Source organism: Cynocephalus volans, chromosome 10, assembly GCF_027409185.1.
Source record: "Cynocephalus volans isolate mCynVol1 chromosome 10, mCynVol1.pri, whole genome shotgun sequence".
Taxonomy (NCBI): domain Eukaryota; kingdom Metazoa; phylum Chordata; class Mammalia; order Dermoptera; family Cynocephalidae; genus Cynocephalus; species Cynocephalus volans.
Window position 1 is genome coordinate 74,849,368 of NC_084469.1, and position 15,976 is coordinate 74,865,343.

At 43.0% G+C, this 15,976-nt stretch overlaps 1 protein-coding gene across 3 annotated transcripts in view; it reads right to left on the reverse strand.

The window, feature by feature from the left end:
• Positions 1-5,950: 5,950 nt before the first annotated feature.
• Positions 5,951-15,976, reverse strand: part of NUP93 (nucleoporin 93) — a 102,841-nt gene continuing 92,815 nt past the window's right edge. For all 3 annotated transcript variants that reach the window (XM_063109389.1, XM_063109387.1, XM_063109388.1), the window contains 9 exons: positions 15,422-15,548; positions 15,233-15,305; positions 14,856-14,900; positions 13,094-13,210; positions 12,206-12,324; positions 11,045-11,162; positions 10,515-10,598; positions 9,006-9,134; positions 5,951-6,220 (listed from right to left, as the gene is read on the reverse strand). In XM_063109389.1, the coding sequence (XP_062965459.1) occupies positions 6,110-6,220; positions 9,006-9,134; positions 10,515-10,598; positions 11,045-11,162; positions 12,206-12,324; positions 13,094-13,210; positions 14,856-14,900; positions 15,233-15,305; positions 15,422-15,548 (923 nt within the window). In that variant the 3' untranslated portion in view covers positions 5,951-6,109. The remainder of the gene's footprint in view (positions 6,221-9,005; positions 9,135-10,514; positions 10,599-11,044; positions 11,163-12,205; positions 12,325-13,093; positions 13,211-14,855; positions 14,901-15,232; positions 15,306-15,421; positions 15,549-15,976) is intronic.

The following is a 15,976-nucleotide window of genomic DNA, read 5'->3' on the forward strand; positions in this document are numbered from 1 at the left end:
CCAGCTTAAGCTGACGGCCCCCATGCAAAGAATGGGCTGAAATTTTCCATGTAGCCCCTTTAAGAGGAGAACACAGGCCACTGGGCAGCTGAAGCCATGTCACTTCAGGGCTTCTCACTGGGACAAGGTCCCCGAGGTGGAAAGAGATTAACACCTCCTACCTCCCTGACCATTTGCATATCCCCAAGCAGAATCCCATGCCCCAGATCCTGAAAACATCCCTCCTGGTCAAAAACACAGGAAGATATTGTCCAAGAGAGCAGGACAGGTACCATGGTCCAGCCCAAGCCTCTCTTGCTACCCATCTGAAACACAGCCCCTCAATCCTGCCTCCCCTTCCCCAAGGCCAATCCCTCATTTAGAATGCTTTTCATTGAGGGTCTAAAATAAAGGGTCATAGATTTTAACTGCTCCTAGCCCCAGAATGCATGCCACATGCAGGGTTTATCACCAAAATGCTTTTATCATCCCACCATACCTCCAGCCAGAATCGGACCTTCCCCAGACACGTCAAGGGACTAGATCTGAGGTGGGTGGGGGGAGAGCAAGACTTCAGAGCTGAGATGGGAGTCCTTACTTACAGAGACCTTGGGGGACTTCGCAGACCCAGGGACCGGGCAGGCCATAGGAGCCTTCCTTGCAGGGAGTAGAGAAGGGGCCTGGCTCATTCACCCCGAGACTGGGAAGAGACACTGCTGCTACCTTCTGAGGAGGCGCCAGGCTGTGCCTCAGCTACGGATATTCCCAGGAAAGAAGGCCTGAGAGAGGTTTCTGTTTCACTGAAGGACTGAACAAAGGGAGTACATGGCACTTTGGGAGAACATTCCAGAAATTTACTGGCTATAGACAGAGGTGGTGAAGGAACCATCCTAAACAGAGTAAATGCAAAAGTTACTGTACAGAAAGGAACATGCAGAACACATGCACTGGCTCTCTCCCACCCTCTCCCCTCTTACCACAAACACTACAGAGAATGACAATGTCAGAAGAGCAAGACGAAAGAAAGGAAAATAACCAGTCAACTGAATGAAGAGAAGAATAAAAGTTAACCATCAACTGAAAAAAAGCTACACTTTGCCTTTTCCCCCTCTCTTTATAAAATACATGGCATTTGAAATCCCTAATGGAAAAACACCCAGTAGATGATAGCAGCTGAGGTCAACTGGGGTCTACAATTTTCCCACTGAGTTTGCCTGCCTGGCTCTTCAAAACTGAATTCCAGTTACTAGCCTCTCTCAAGTGACTTGATATCTCACTGTTATTTCTGCTGCCTACAGAAGCACAAACAGTGCAACAAATCAGGGTAATTCAATTTAGCTGGAGAGCTCCTAGCAGTCTGTGCCAGGCCCAAAGTCCTCTAGACAGCGAGTGCCAGCAGAAGCAACCCTGCATAGAGTAGCCAGATAGAACTGGGATATACTTATATTAAGAATTTCTTCACTGTTTATGTGAAATTCAAATTTGAGTGTCCTGTATATTTATATTTATTTGCTAAATATGGACTGGCTAAAGGGGCCTTACCTGCAGGCCGTGCAGCCCTAGACGACACCTGAGAGCCTGTCTAGGCCAGGTCTGCTGGTGCCACCAAAGGGGCTGCAGCACAACTATTTCAATGCTATAAGTCCCCTCTGGGATCAGTGGCTCCCTACTTCCTGCTCAAACAGAAGCCAATATCTGAGGCAAACTTTTCACCCTCCTCATCCCCAATAAACAGATGCTCAAGTGCAAAGACAGCCAGGAGTACAGAGTATGCCAGTGCAATGCTGGGTTTCTGTCAGCACTGCCCCCACCACCTTTTTTAAAATCTGGCCTTTATTATTGTTAAGTTAATCAAATTTCCATCCCCTTCTTCTCAACATTTTCCTGCTGCCTGCGCAGCTCTGCCAGTTTCATCTTTGAAGAATCAGCCCTGACTCTTATCTGTCCCTGGGAGACATTCCTCTCTTCCACCTTCTTTCAGACTGCATGCCTATTAAGAGCCCCCAAGCTGAAACACAGAGTCTAAATCCAGGCAATTGGAGCTGGTCCAGAGGACATGGGTAGGGGGTTGGCACAAGAGTCAAAGAAAAGCATCTGCTCATTTAAACATCTGCTGAGCAATCCACTGTGAGCCAGGGAAGGGCATACAGGACAAGCATATTTCAAAACCCAACGTTAGGATGGGAAATTTTCCTCCTTCCCTGGGTTAGCAACTTAGAATCACGAGTATTTTCACTTAGGTGACCCTAGCAAAAAGAGGAAAAGAGAGGGCCCACTTTCTTAGACTTAAGAACAACTCTGAGGATGGGGATAGTGCTTTATTTATCTTTCCCCAGCTACATAGTACAGCCCAGCTCATGCAGGGGCTTCGTAACTGTCTGCTGAATTGAACTCCAGCTGATACATAAATACATACAACCTGTGTAGTCAGTCACAACACTTACATGCCTAACAAGGCAAGGAGAGGAATAGATCATTTGAAATTTCTTTTCAGAACATTTTAGTACTTTTAAGATTTTTTTCCACCAACCTTTTCAGTGAGAAAAAATGGCAAGAAGACACACTTATTTCCTTCCTGTCCCTGCCCTGTGAGGGATACTAATGTACTATGAAACTGTCAGAAGATGGGCTGGCAGTGGGGTGACTTCTGAATTCAGCCTTCAAAAAGTTCACAGAAAGATTAGTATTATCTTTTAATTTCATTTTTCCACAAACTTTTTGAAATACCCCCACATAAAACGTACATTTTCATTACGAATTTTATGGGTAATACCTTCCCCAATTTGCTGGACAGTGCTCAATCCATCTCCACAGCTGAGACTAAGTGAGAATCCAGTCAGAGTGGGACTTGCCAACACTTGGAGGGCATGGGGCAATGTGCCAGCCTGGGTTTCACTCTCTAACTCAGTATTCAGCCATTTTCTGAGTGGTATGATAGAAATCTGGCAAGCGATGTAAAATACCTAAGGAAATAGACAAAGGTTATGATGCCTAATGCAGAAACAAAAATTGTGGAGATCCATTCTAAAGCAGGAGGAGGTTGGCACATCTGCACATAATCGATAAACTTAGTATTAAGGGTTCGGGCCAGGAGTATCTACTCAAATAGAGAAGGAAAGTGTGAAAATCCAAAGTGGGAAAAGAGAAGAGTCCTCAATTTGGATTTTTTTTTTTTTTTTTTAATCCACAAATGCTGGACATTGTGCTGGGGAAGGGTCTGTAGTTCTTTGCTTAAACTAACCTAAACTCAAGGATTTAATTGATGCATCTAAATAAATAAACAAAATAACAGAGGCTGCCAAATTGTTGTTAAGAGTGTCTAATTAGATTGTAAGTTCTTGGAGGGCAGGAGCTGGGTCTACATTCTGGCCCTAGCGTGAATGGGCATTCCTGCTGTGATGAACTCATCCAGCTCATGCGTGATAAAACCAAAGGAGTCGCTCTAAGAGAGCTCAACTCTTCCACTTCATTTTTCCCTTTGAAGTTAGGCAGCCAGAGCTGATTTAAAAACAATCAAAGGAACAGAACCCGTGAAATCAAATCTCTAGACCTCTAAAAAGGATCCAGACCAAGTCAGTACTTTCCTTTGAGTGTCTCAGTGAGTTTAATATGAGTCACTTGGAGACAGGCAATCTGTCAGTCTCCAGGTGCCCTTGATTTTGTAAGAAAGACTGCAATCTCATCCCAGCAGACAAGAGAGACTTCCAGTGCCACTTTTCTCTTAGTGTCCCTGGCTAAAGAATGAAATCATGGACCAACACCTAAGGAACAGATTTAGTTCTCTGAACGTGTGAGCCAAGGATGACTTTTTAAGCTAATAACCTGTTACAGGTTCATATCTGAGCACAAGCTGTAAACATGGGTATATAGAAACCTGTTAATGTTATGGCTTTGCAAACTCAGCCTGTTTCTCCTCATCTCCACACAGACCCAGCAGGCCACGCTCAACTACTGAATAAGCTTGTAGGACAAGTACTGGGATTTGCTCAGTGAAGCCTAGCCTTTCTGGCATGAACCTAGTAATCTTATTTCTCCTACAGATGTCTCACTCTTAACTGTCCTTCCTGACAGTTAAGACTCTTACAGTCCTTAACTGACTGCCTCTCTATTCTGAACTCACAGCTCCTCCAGCAGAGCAGCTCAAGGTCTGGTTGCTTTTCTCTCCCTTCTGATTTTATGTCTCACCTACTGGTCAAAGGTAGATGCAGAGCTGGCGTGCAATTCTATTTGGAGCCAGTAGAATTGTATGATGTAAGGAAAGGCAAATCCACAATTCTCATAGGATGATGAACAAGAGGTGAGCCAGGGAGCAAATAAATATTTAAAACAATTTGAGCCTTCTTTCCTTTATGGCACTGTTATATTTCTATCTGTAAGTAAGATCTAATATTAAGAAAACAAAACATTAAGTCACATTTCATGAAAAGTCCACACAGTACTTTTTTAAAAACACTGTTAAAACAAATCATTTGATTTGTTTAAATCAGTGCATATAAACAGGGCACAACTTGCTAAACCATGTCCCCTGCAGGGCTCATCTTCCGAAACTTCCTAGTAAAGTTCAATTGAAGGTAGCACTCCAGGATGACAAGATAGGACAACAGGAAGAAGGCAGAACACAGCCCTGCTGACCCTCAAGCTACATCCTTAATGAAATATGGAATCCAACCGATAAGCAGCAGATGGTCCCATTATCTACAGATTAGTTCTTTTCCAAGAGGAAAGGTAACAGTTATTTTAACAACTGGAAGATGGCAAGGGTGACCATACTGTGACAACATAGAAATTTCTCCCTAGGAGCAAAAGCATCTTTGGAGACACTGTGGGTATCTTAACATCCTCCTCGGAAAGAGTCTACCTCAGGAGCTGTCCATCAAACCAGCAGACTTCTCTGCCCAGTGTCTTGTGGACCCAGTTGGCCTACTCAGGAACAAACGCTCCTCCTCATTTCCTCTCCAATTTAGTCCAGGGCTTTGGGACTGGTGGTAGGAGAAACAGAGCCAATGATAGATGACAACTACTGCTCAGGGACCAAATATCCATAGTGCTGATGCCACTTGGTATATGGATTCTGTACACTGGACACTCAGAATGTGACCCATGAGCTTGCCCAATCAATTATCTTTATGAGTGGGTAAGGGGGATCGTCCTAGCAGAGGAACTGTTCACCACAGAAGGGAAAAGAGGGACTTAAAAGACCTTTATAAGAGAGTATGCACAAGCCCAAGCAGTCAACTCTCAGTAGATCAGCTACAGACGGGGGAAGCAGTGACATCTACCCCTTCCTAAAGCTCACGCTGGAGCACCTGCAACCTTTTTTTTTTTTTTTTTAAAGATGACCGGTAAGGGGATCTTAACCCTTGACTTGGTGTTGTCAGCACCACGCTCACCTAGTGAGCTAATCAGCCATCCCTTTATGGGATCCGAACCCGTGGCCTTGGTGTTATTAGCACCACACTCTCACAAGTGAGCCACGGGCCGGCCCTTGCAACCTTCTTTCTTCAGGCTTTTTCTAGGCTGGTGCTTTTATTTCCAGTGGGATCTCAACAGAACAGTGAACTAATTAATCCTGCAAGCAGAGCAGATGATTTGGGGGATGGTTTTGGATCACCAGGACTCCAAGGCACACCCACAAAGAGGGAGGACATGAAGTGCTTGATATTTCATATACGTATCTCAAATCTCCTAAGGCTGAGGCTGGCCTTCACATTTAAATAAAAGTGTGAAAACGAACTGTGACTCTGCTATACGGAATACTATCTCTAAATAAAAGTAACTCCCAAAGGCTTCATTTCCTTGCTCATTTTGGATAAATTTTTAATCATTTAAGATCAATTTAACCAAATCATAGATGCCTATATAGCCTGTCATTCTTTGGCCCAAGAACTAGTGATGGCATTTCCCCAAATACAGAAATAAAAATTTTAAACAAAATTTCAAAGGAAAAAAAAAGAATGAAAATAAAAGAATGTTAAAAAGAAACACAAATCAAAGAAATTTATTGGTGCTGACAAAAATACATAATACAAAAAACAAAACACAACACAACAGAAACAAAACCAGAAGCCCCACCCCAGGGGCCCATGCGCCTGACCGCGTGCAGTCCCAGAAGCCCCCCAAAGCATGGCACTTAATTCATGAGGACCTCCATCTGCACCAGCCTCGCATTGGTGTCCCCAGATGTCCGGTACGGGATCATTCCAGCAAAGGTAATAAGGGCTCGGGCTTGACTTCGGAGTTGCTGAGAGAAAGAGGGAGGAAGAGAAGAAAACTGGTTAACTTTCAAGACAGGGTACTGTAGTGAAAACAACCACCATGTTCTTCCATTCTCTATCTCACAGTGTCAGGGACAGATCCCTCGTGGGTGGATGACAGTCTTACCCTCCACTGTCATCTTCCTCCAACATGGTGCAGAGTTTGAAAAGCTTGTCCACTGCGGCCCCAGTTCCACAGGGCGTCCACACCCTTCTACTAAGCAAAAGGCAGATGAACCGTTTTGCCAGGCAAGCTGCCTCATCCAGATACATTTGACTACCTTCTGACACAGCCTTGAGCTTTGCAACTGCCTGTCCCAGTTTTTTGAGCCTCTCTCTCCTAGCTGGTTTCTGTCCATCTGCTTCAAAGGGGATCTGAGTTTCCAGGGTCCCCAAGAAGCCCGTGAAATCCCAGACACTAGAGTTGTGACTGTGTGCAGTTCCAATCCAGCTTTCTTCTGCTGCCTCACTCTGCCTCCCATTCATTCCTTCTATTTTTCCCTTTCTGACATACACACTTGGCCCTCTTTTCACAGGCAACAATATTTACAGAATTCCTGGATTGTTTCAGAAGAGAAAAGATAGCCCTACAAACTTCACTCTGATTTCCAAGTGATAAATTATTGAATAAGGAATAAAGAAATGCAGGAGAACAGCTTCAGATGATCACTGTGAAAGAAAGATATTTGGGGTATGGGGCTTCAGATTGTTTCATACTGAGGTATGCTGGATGCTGACACCAGCAAGGAGCACTGTATGTGGATTAGAAAGGAAGGCATCTACAAATACCTTCCTGGACCAGTAACAAGACTTAGAAAAACTCAAGGGTCATTTATTAGGCTTACTTAAGAACCATTCCAGAAGAAAATTGAAAGGCAAATGCTATTTACCTAATGTGTGACATAAATTGGCAAGTGTATTCCTTATTAATGTCTAAACAAAATGAAATCTTACTTTGGAATGAGAATGCCCATTGTATTTTCTTTAAAAGTGCATGGGCTTTCATGCCTGATTTGGTTAAATGAGCTCTAGGGATATTCAGGGCAAAAGGATCCACCCCCTTACTAGGCAGCACTTCACTTTAAACTATGAAACCACTTCTTGGGCATGCAGCTTTTAAAAATAAGCTTTACCTCAATCACACCCATCCCTACCTTTCAGAAAAAGAAAGGAAAAGGAGGGTGGTGGGGAAGAGGAAGACAGGAGAGAATGGTTTTATTCATGGTACATAAAAACCAAGTGCCTAAAACAGAAAGAGTGAAACATATACAGAAAGTGCCTTTCAGACAGCTCCCTTCAGATGTGGGAAATGGCCTGCCAGGCCAGTACTCCTCTCTGTGGGCAAGCCTTCCCCGACCTGTAAGCAGTACACACAGCACCAGGAAACACCCACTATATTCATAAACAGCACTGCACTGGGTTTCTTTCATCATAAAAACAGATTCCTGCCAAGTGGCAAGCACAGAAAGCCCACCACCAACACTTCAGAATCTAGGTTCCTGTCTGTCCCAGGGCACTGGCAGACCAGCAGATGCCTCTGGTGCACACACAGATGGGTTGAACACTTCAGTGGATCCCTCCTGAGCACTGTTATCCACAATCCTAAAGGTGGAAATTTCCACCACCGTTCCCTAAGCAGAAGTTCTGTCAACAGTGCCTGTAGGGGTCATAGTGGAGAGGCCCACAGACTTCCTTGGAGGTAGAAGACAAGATTTTCAAGTCTTCTTGACTGTCAAAATTAGATTTAGATATTAAATGCTGTCTTGAAAGTCTCATTAAAAATTAAGTGGAAAAGTTAAGGGAAGGGTCATTTTAAAAACCACCACCGGATTGTCCTGCCTCATGGTTTAATTGGGTCAAACAGGTTTAATTGGGTCAAACACACCTTTGCTCTTTTGTCAAATCAACTGGACAGTGTGAGTCCCAGGGTTCTATCTACCTAGATTCTGCTTGACTCATGTGCTGCTGGAGGCCCCACAGGCAGCAGAAAGAACAGAAGCTCAGATGTCTGACAGACCTGGCTTCCAGACACGGCCCCTTCACCTCCCTTCCACCTGAGGAAACTACAGAAGCAAACAAGTTGCTTTCCAACCCAGGACTCATTTTCTTCAGCTGTGAGATGGGGATAATAATGCTGCCCTAGTTACCTCACTAGGGTCATCGTGAGGCTCAGCTGAGAGTACAAACAAGGGTTTGGATCAAATTAATGTATTGACCAAAATATAGTTGTTTTTGTTGTTTTTTTAAAGATGACTGGTAAGGGGATCTTAACCCTTGACTTGGTGTTGTCAGCACCACGCTCTCCCAAGTGAGCCAACCAGCCATCCCTATATAGGGATTCGAACCCTCGGCCTTGGTGTTATCAGCACCACACTCTCCCAAGTGAGCCACAGGCTAGCCCCCAAAATATAGTTTTGACAAAAGTGTTCACTGATGAGCTGAGACCCACAAAATAACCTTATATGTTAAAGTGAGCAGGAAATTCTTGTGGAATAAGCTATGAATTAGCATTCTGTTTGATTTTTTTAAAAGGTGATATTTGCAGACCTAGCACATCTTTTTTTTTTTTTTTTTTAGCTTGAGGCTTGAGAACAACAGCACTCCTATTAATGTTCAATTTCCTCTGGGAACCTCCTGACACAAGATTTATCCAGCTGCCAGGCAGTAAGGGAAAAGAACAGTTCTGGGTCATGTAGTCTCATAAGAGTGCAATGGATTCCAAATCAGAAAGGTGGTTCTCAGCAATGCCTCTCACGAATGCTGGGATCTTACAGAGTCGCGGTCCTCGATGACTCGCTGGGGCCTGGATGCTGAGGATGGACTCGTCCCCTTGAGCCTCTTAAACTGTGTGAACAAGATGTTCATGGTGGCGAGAAGCACTTCTGAGAGGTTGTGCCTGATCTACACAGAGAGAAATACATGGAGTAAAGAGAAAGAACCAAGTACTCTGGGCCTGCCTGGCCACACCACATCCCACAGCAGCCATGTGAAGAGCTACACAGTCACCGAAAGGAGTGAATGGTGCTGAAATGTCAAATGTGAGACCAAACCCCAGGTAGTGCTGCTTAGGTCAGGAGGGTCACTTTTCCTGCTCCCTTCTTTATGCCATTCCTCCTTGACAGGGGCGGGGAGCCAAAAACAGGCTAACAACATCTGGCCAGCACTCAGGCTTGGACTGGCCAGCAGAATGATTACCAAAAAGAATCTGGACTTGAATATCAGTAGGTAAGAGTGCACACTCCAGTTCTCCACAATCCCCACTGTCTCACACCCACTAGGTTGTCTCCACTGGCCCTGCATGGCCCTACCAGAGTCCTTGGGTAGGCAGGCCCTGATGCACTACTTCAGCCCATGAGGCAAAGGAGGACAAATCCAGAATAAAGGAAGAAATAACAAAGACTAAGTGTAGAATCCGTAGCAGGTATGAAGGGAAGGTCGACAAAGGGCAAAACCTTATGAACTGTATGTACCACAGTAGCCAACGCCCCTCCTCATGTGCTGAAGCTGCCTTATTTCTTCCTCTAAAACAGAAACATATTCTTATAAAAGGCATTTGCTTCATGAGGAACAATTTTAACTTGAAACACTGCTAGTTACATCCCAGAACCAGGCAGCTGGCCCCGAGTTTCTGTGGTTCTAGAGAAGAATCTTACCCAGTCTGTATATGAGAATGACTGGGGGAGGTCTGGGTCTGGGGGTAGGGCCTGGGCATGAGATTTTTTTTTAAAGCTCTCCTAGCAATTCCAGTGTGCAGCCCAGCTGAGCATTCCTGGGCTAGATGGTGGCAATGTGCTAGAAACCTGCAGAGAAACAGTGGCTCTGGGGCTCGTGGGGTGATAACTTAGTCCATGGTCACTGAACTTGCTTCTTTAGATAAAACAGTTCAGGGAGGGGAAGGACGGCAGTGAATCATGATGTGTGTTTCATGCACCCAGTGACACTACTTAAAGAGGATCAGAGTTAAGCACCAAAACCCCTTCTAGTACAAATGGATAAAAAAAGAGTTAAACCAGACCTCATAGGATCAACCAGAAACCTGTTTTGCCCAAGAACATGTCAATCACTGAAGTGAATGTACTTTCTGAATCAGGAATTCAGACAATAATCGGTGTATGCACTCACAGAAAAACCAGGATATCTGAAACTGGACCCATCTTGGTAGACTTAGTCTGGATAGTAACTGTCACTAGAACTCATAAAGTTGTTAACTACATTAAAACACAAAGTTTTCAGTGGAAGTGGGGAAAAATAATCCCATAACTCAGGAAGAAAAGGACTCACTTCATCACTGAAATTTCTGAAGGCAGCCACTCTCTCTTCCACACTTTCCTGATTCAGGGGCACCAGCTTCAAGCGATCAATTATCTGTTTAAAACAAACAACCACCAGCCCCATATGACACAACCATCACAGCGTTTCATCTCCTTAAACATACAGTCAGCATATAACATATTCAAAAAGGGTTTCTTGACAGAAAACACTATTCCCCCTTGCACACTCAAAGGCTTTGATTCTAACTTGCTGACTGACTTGATTTCTATCCTCATTTTCTGACACAATTTTAAAATTCAGAGATACCAAATTATTTTGAGAAACCTGTTTTCAGATTAAAGGGGAAAAGAATAGAAAAAAGAAAGAAAAAAAAAAGCAACACAGAAATCCCCTTTAAATTCCCAGGGTCGTACTTGTCCTTCTTCATTTAAAAAGCATATTGATGACATTTCCTTTGTATTAAATGAATTCCATGAGGTGTTTTGAATTTTCAAGGGCATACATTGACCTGCACTTCAAATGTTCCTCCTGAAACTTACATCAAAGGCTCTGTCAATATGACCATTGTGATACTCGTCAAAAAAGGTGATCAAGTCCAATAGAAGATAGAATGTAGAGTCCACAAATTTATTTGCACTTATCCCCTGAGCCCTGTATCTGGAAGACAAAGGGGAAGAGGGAGCAAGTGTGTGTTACAAATTTCTGTGTAATCTGTAACTGTGGGATAGCATTTAAGACAAATCAACACCTCTTGAACTCTCTGGGTCAGGGGAATTAAGGAGCCAAAACTAGTGTTCATTTTGAAATGGCCAAGCATTGATGGTGGAGTTGGTATGAATCCACCTACAAATATTTTGCATGAAGCATAGTTCTCCAGCCTCAACCATCAACTCAGCATCCAAATCTCCAAGAAGGGCAGGAAGTCCTAACAGGAAAGAGTTCAGCAGCCATCACAAGATTATTTCTAAATGAAGATATCTCATTTGCCAGAGAGTGTTCTTTTGTATTACCCCAGGAAAGCATCCCAAAACAAGTTTTTTCTGGTTTACCTTACTAGGAGTATCTGTAGAGGGAACAAAAAGTAACATCCTTTGCCTCAGCTTGGGAGTTAAACTGGTTACACAGTCTAATAACTCAGTTAACTCACTGGGGAGGAAGGTGGATTCTGAAACACTGGCCCCAACACCTCTAAGAATTCCTCCATCCATCCATAACTAGCTTTGTTCCTAATGCCTATAAGATGGCTAATAAAAGTATATGTAACAGAACAGAGGGTCCCTTTCAATGGTTCGACTTACGATTTTTCAAATTTACAATGTTGCAAAAGCAATATGCTTTCAGTATGCTCCTCAACCTACAATGGGGTTACATTTTGATAAACTTCCAGTGGGTTTACCCGGATATAACCCCATCATTAAGCTGAGGAGCATCTGTGTAGAGATGAGCTTAATGCCTAGAATAAAACCTAACGTGCATGATTAAAACATCGAGATACGCTTTCATAACATCCTCTTTGGCAAAAATGTTAAAAGCCCGACAGTTATAATGTGGGACATGGAAACTCTCAGGCTTGTGCTGGTGGCATGGTAATTTGGTACAGCCACTTTGGAAAGCTATTTGCTGTTACCTAGTAAAGCTGAACATACATGTAGGTGGGCACTGGTACTCCTAGGGCCCGGGGCTCCAGCTCCTGGCCTTACCGTTCAGCAATGGAGAGTGCCATATTCTTGAGCCTCTCCTTGTTGGACTGAGGTGCACTGATCTGGGGGACAACAGGGCTCAGCAGTTTGTTCATAAGCTCCAACACCTTGTCAGCATTCTGTTTAAGTTTTTAAAATTAAGGAAATAATCAATAAAATAGAAGGAAAAACTAAATAACCCTAACAAAAGAGAGCACTTTCTGGGTGATAGATGAAAATGTTCTGTATCTTGATCTGGGTGGTGGTTACACAGACATACCTATGGAAAATTCATCAAGCTGTACACATAATAGTTGTGTCTTAATATAACATGCAATATTTTTCTATTTCTTAATTATATCTCGATCAAAACATTCTTAAAATTTTTAAAAACCATGAATTTTTACCCTCTTTCTGCCTACTTTTCTCAGTTGATAAAAGGAGAGAACATAATCTTTTTAGGTCATATAATCATCACCAGTTGTCATATGTTTTTACATAGAAACATTTATTCCAGTTCTCTCCAAACACCCCAGTTGTGGTCTTATTTTCTAACACACACTATTCACCAGTGTGTCTCTGGCTGCCCAGAGGGCATTTTCACCAGCAGCTTCACCATCAAAATGTGATAGATTCTTATTCTGCTGCCAAGTGAGACTATAGTTCAATTCCTGCAGGACATCTGTTCAATATGTTGTGCTTGTTTGGCCAGAAATATCTTATGGGCAGAAATAATTCTGTAAAATGGGAATTTAGCCCTGACTGGACCATTAACTGCCTAAGCACTAGGAGAAAATGCCTCAACAGAGAGAATGCTACAACAATGGCATTGTCACAATGTTTGTGCATCTAATGCCAGAAGGCGGACAGATCTATTAAGTGCAGAAGAAGGAAAAGGGCATACTTTACCTTGGCAAGGTCATAAAGCTTTGCTGCTTCTTCAAACAGTCCTTTATTTTCTGCCACGGAAGCAACTTTGTTGATAATAGGCTTTGTGTCACTAGTAAACTTATCTATGACTCCAGGCTGACAAGACAAATTATGGAAGGGGAGGAAGAGAGAGACAGGTGCACAGAGCTATTATTTTAAACACAGAGAAGCAAGTGGGATCCAAAATATACTTTAACTGAGAACGCTTGCCCTGGGCAATGCATGTATTCCATCAGCTGGACTCTGGCTTTTTTGAAGATATGAGGTCTATTAAAACCATGAAAGAGACTGAGGAAACCATACTTGAAGGGGCAGACTCATTGGATGCACAGGGGCCAGCAATAAGACACTGAGCTAATTTACCAAAATGACCCAGAGAGCAGGTGAAATTATCAATAATTTTAAATTTGCTGATGAGTAGGAACTAAGCAGAAAAATCAGGAGGTTTAGAAAAACTATCTAAAAGATTTTGGCTTTGCTCTTTAAGACAGATGGCAAAAGAAACTCAGTGCTGAAAAATACATGGCAACTGGTGTCAGGACATTAAAAAAAATCACCATCACCACTCAACAGCAACCAAATGGTTATGGGGAGTATGAGAGAGGCCTTAGGAACTATGGAGGGTAATGGTGAATTGCGTGACACCTCTGATTGGCCATTCTGATTCTCCATCAGCACTATACTCTCAAGGCTGGACCAAGTTGTGGTGAGCTGCCCTGCCACTCTGGAGGCAGCAAAGGAGGTGAGTGAAGAGCATGGGCTCTGAGGTCAGAAGGAGTAAGTTCAAATTCCAGCTCCCCTTCTTACTAGCTGTGTGATCTTGAGGAAAATAATTAACCTTTCTTATCTCCATTTCCTTACTTGGAAAACACAGATAATACTACTACTTCCCACCTTGTTGGGTTATTGTAGTGATTAAATAAAGAACACGCAAAGCAGTCAGCACAGTGCCTGGCAACTGTCACCACCCAATAAGCATGAGCCATTGTCCTCAAAATTGTCACTGGCCTCTTGTCTGAGCTGGATAGTATGAGCAGTATGAACTCATCTCAGCGAGTCCCTGAGGGGCAAATGACTTTCCCAGTGTCACAGGGAGAGTCAAGAACTGGACTAGTCTTTGACAATGGGGCTTCTGCACCTTCGGCTATGATGACCAATGAGCATGATTAGTCATCACAGCAGAATGTGTCTCAGGGGAACCAATAAGGCTAATGGGAATTACTGCATTTCTAGGGTTGGCACAGGATTCTGAGCTCTCAGAAACTGCCTTTTGAAGGAGGTCAAGTGCACTTCTAACTTTTCCATCTGGGGAGAGTAAATATAGTAATCAATTTCTTTTTCTTGCATGTTCTCTAAGCCAAGAATGGCAAAAATGTAGATTTCTCAGCTCAAAAAAATGGCAGGCACGAACAGACAAGTATTCTGAATTAAAAAGCTATCTAACCACAAATTTACATATTTTAAGGAAAGATATAAATATATGAAATCAAGGTCATCATTTGGGCCTGTAACTTTCATTCCTGTTTTTTAAACTAAGCAACTTTGTTTAGGTACCTTAAATCCTGAAGTCCAACTGTATTCTTTTGACATTTGTAAATCCCCAAGTGCAAATGAACATTTCTCTAGATTTGTTCAGATTTGCATCTTTAGTACCTTGAATCATAAAATCTAACTGTATTCTTTTGACATTTATAAATTCCCAACTGCAAATGAACATTTCTCAGGGATGCATTTAACCTACCTTTCTACTTCCGTCATTCTCTAGTTTCCCAAGAATCATATCAAACTGTAGAGAGAAAAGAAAAAGTTTACTCAATTTACTGGACAAGGATATAAACATAATCCACAATTCTCTGGAGACAAAAGGAGAAAAAAGTGGGGCAGTGGAAAAAGATCAAAAAAGGAAAGAAAGAAAATGGGGCAGGGTCAAAAGTCTTACACAAATTAGAAAACAGTAAGACTAAGGTGAGTATTTTCCTTGTTAGAAACCAAAGGCAACTCCAAAAATCCCCTAGGCCACATCCACCATAAGCATATTGAGGTAAACATGCAGTATTGCATTAGCATGAGAACATGGATACTGAAAATCCTGGTGGGAGAGAAAAGGAACCAACATACCTCTCGACTTTCTATTACAAGCTCACTCACGCAGCGCAGAAACATGTTTTCTCCTTGACTATCTTTCTCATCCCTAAAAAGGGACAAAAGCAACTTCGTTTCTGGTATGAATTTGAAGTCTCTAATAGTCATTCTTGGAATGGCAGAAATCAAAAGTAACTGAACTAAATGTTCAAAAGCAAATTTTACCTGAGGAAGTAAAAGTACTGGAGGGCCTCCCTCGGGTCCGTAGACTCAAACTTCCGAGTGTAGAGCATGAGTAGACGCACAAAGTTCAGCCGCCGCATGCAGGGAGGGTCACCAGGCTCATGGCTGACTGCACCATGGGGAGCAGAATGGGTCACAACCACACTGCCCCTCTGACTTATGCAACCCAGGAACTATGGAAGTTGAATTCATAGACCCAGCAGCTTCTACTCCTGCAGCCAGCCAACATTTGCCAATGTATGCTTTGACCAACCCCTTTCACCTCCCTGTCCTCAATTTCTCTCCATGGACAGAATGGAGAAAATGTTATTTTGTAGTAAATTACTAGTATGCTGATCGCTGAAAGAAAAGATGATCCAACTGATCATTATGACATGTGCTCTGGGGTGACTCTGCTGCACTAATAAGAGATCCACTGCCATTCACCCACATTTCTTTCTCTCTCTCCCCTGACTCTCCTGCTGCATGCAGATAGGCACAGAGATGGCTGGTTGGGGTTTCCAATGTCATTAAAGCCAGAGCCCTAATGGGAACCAG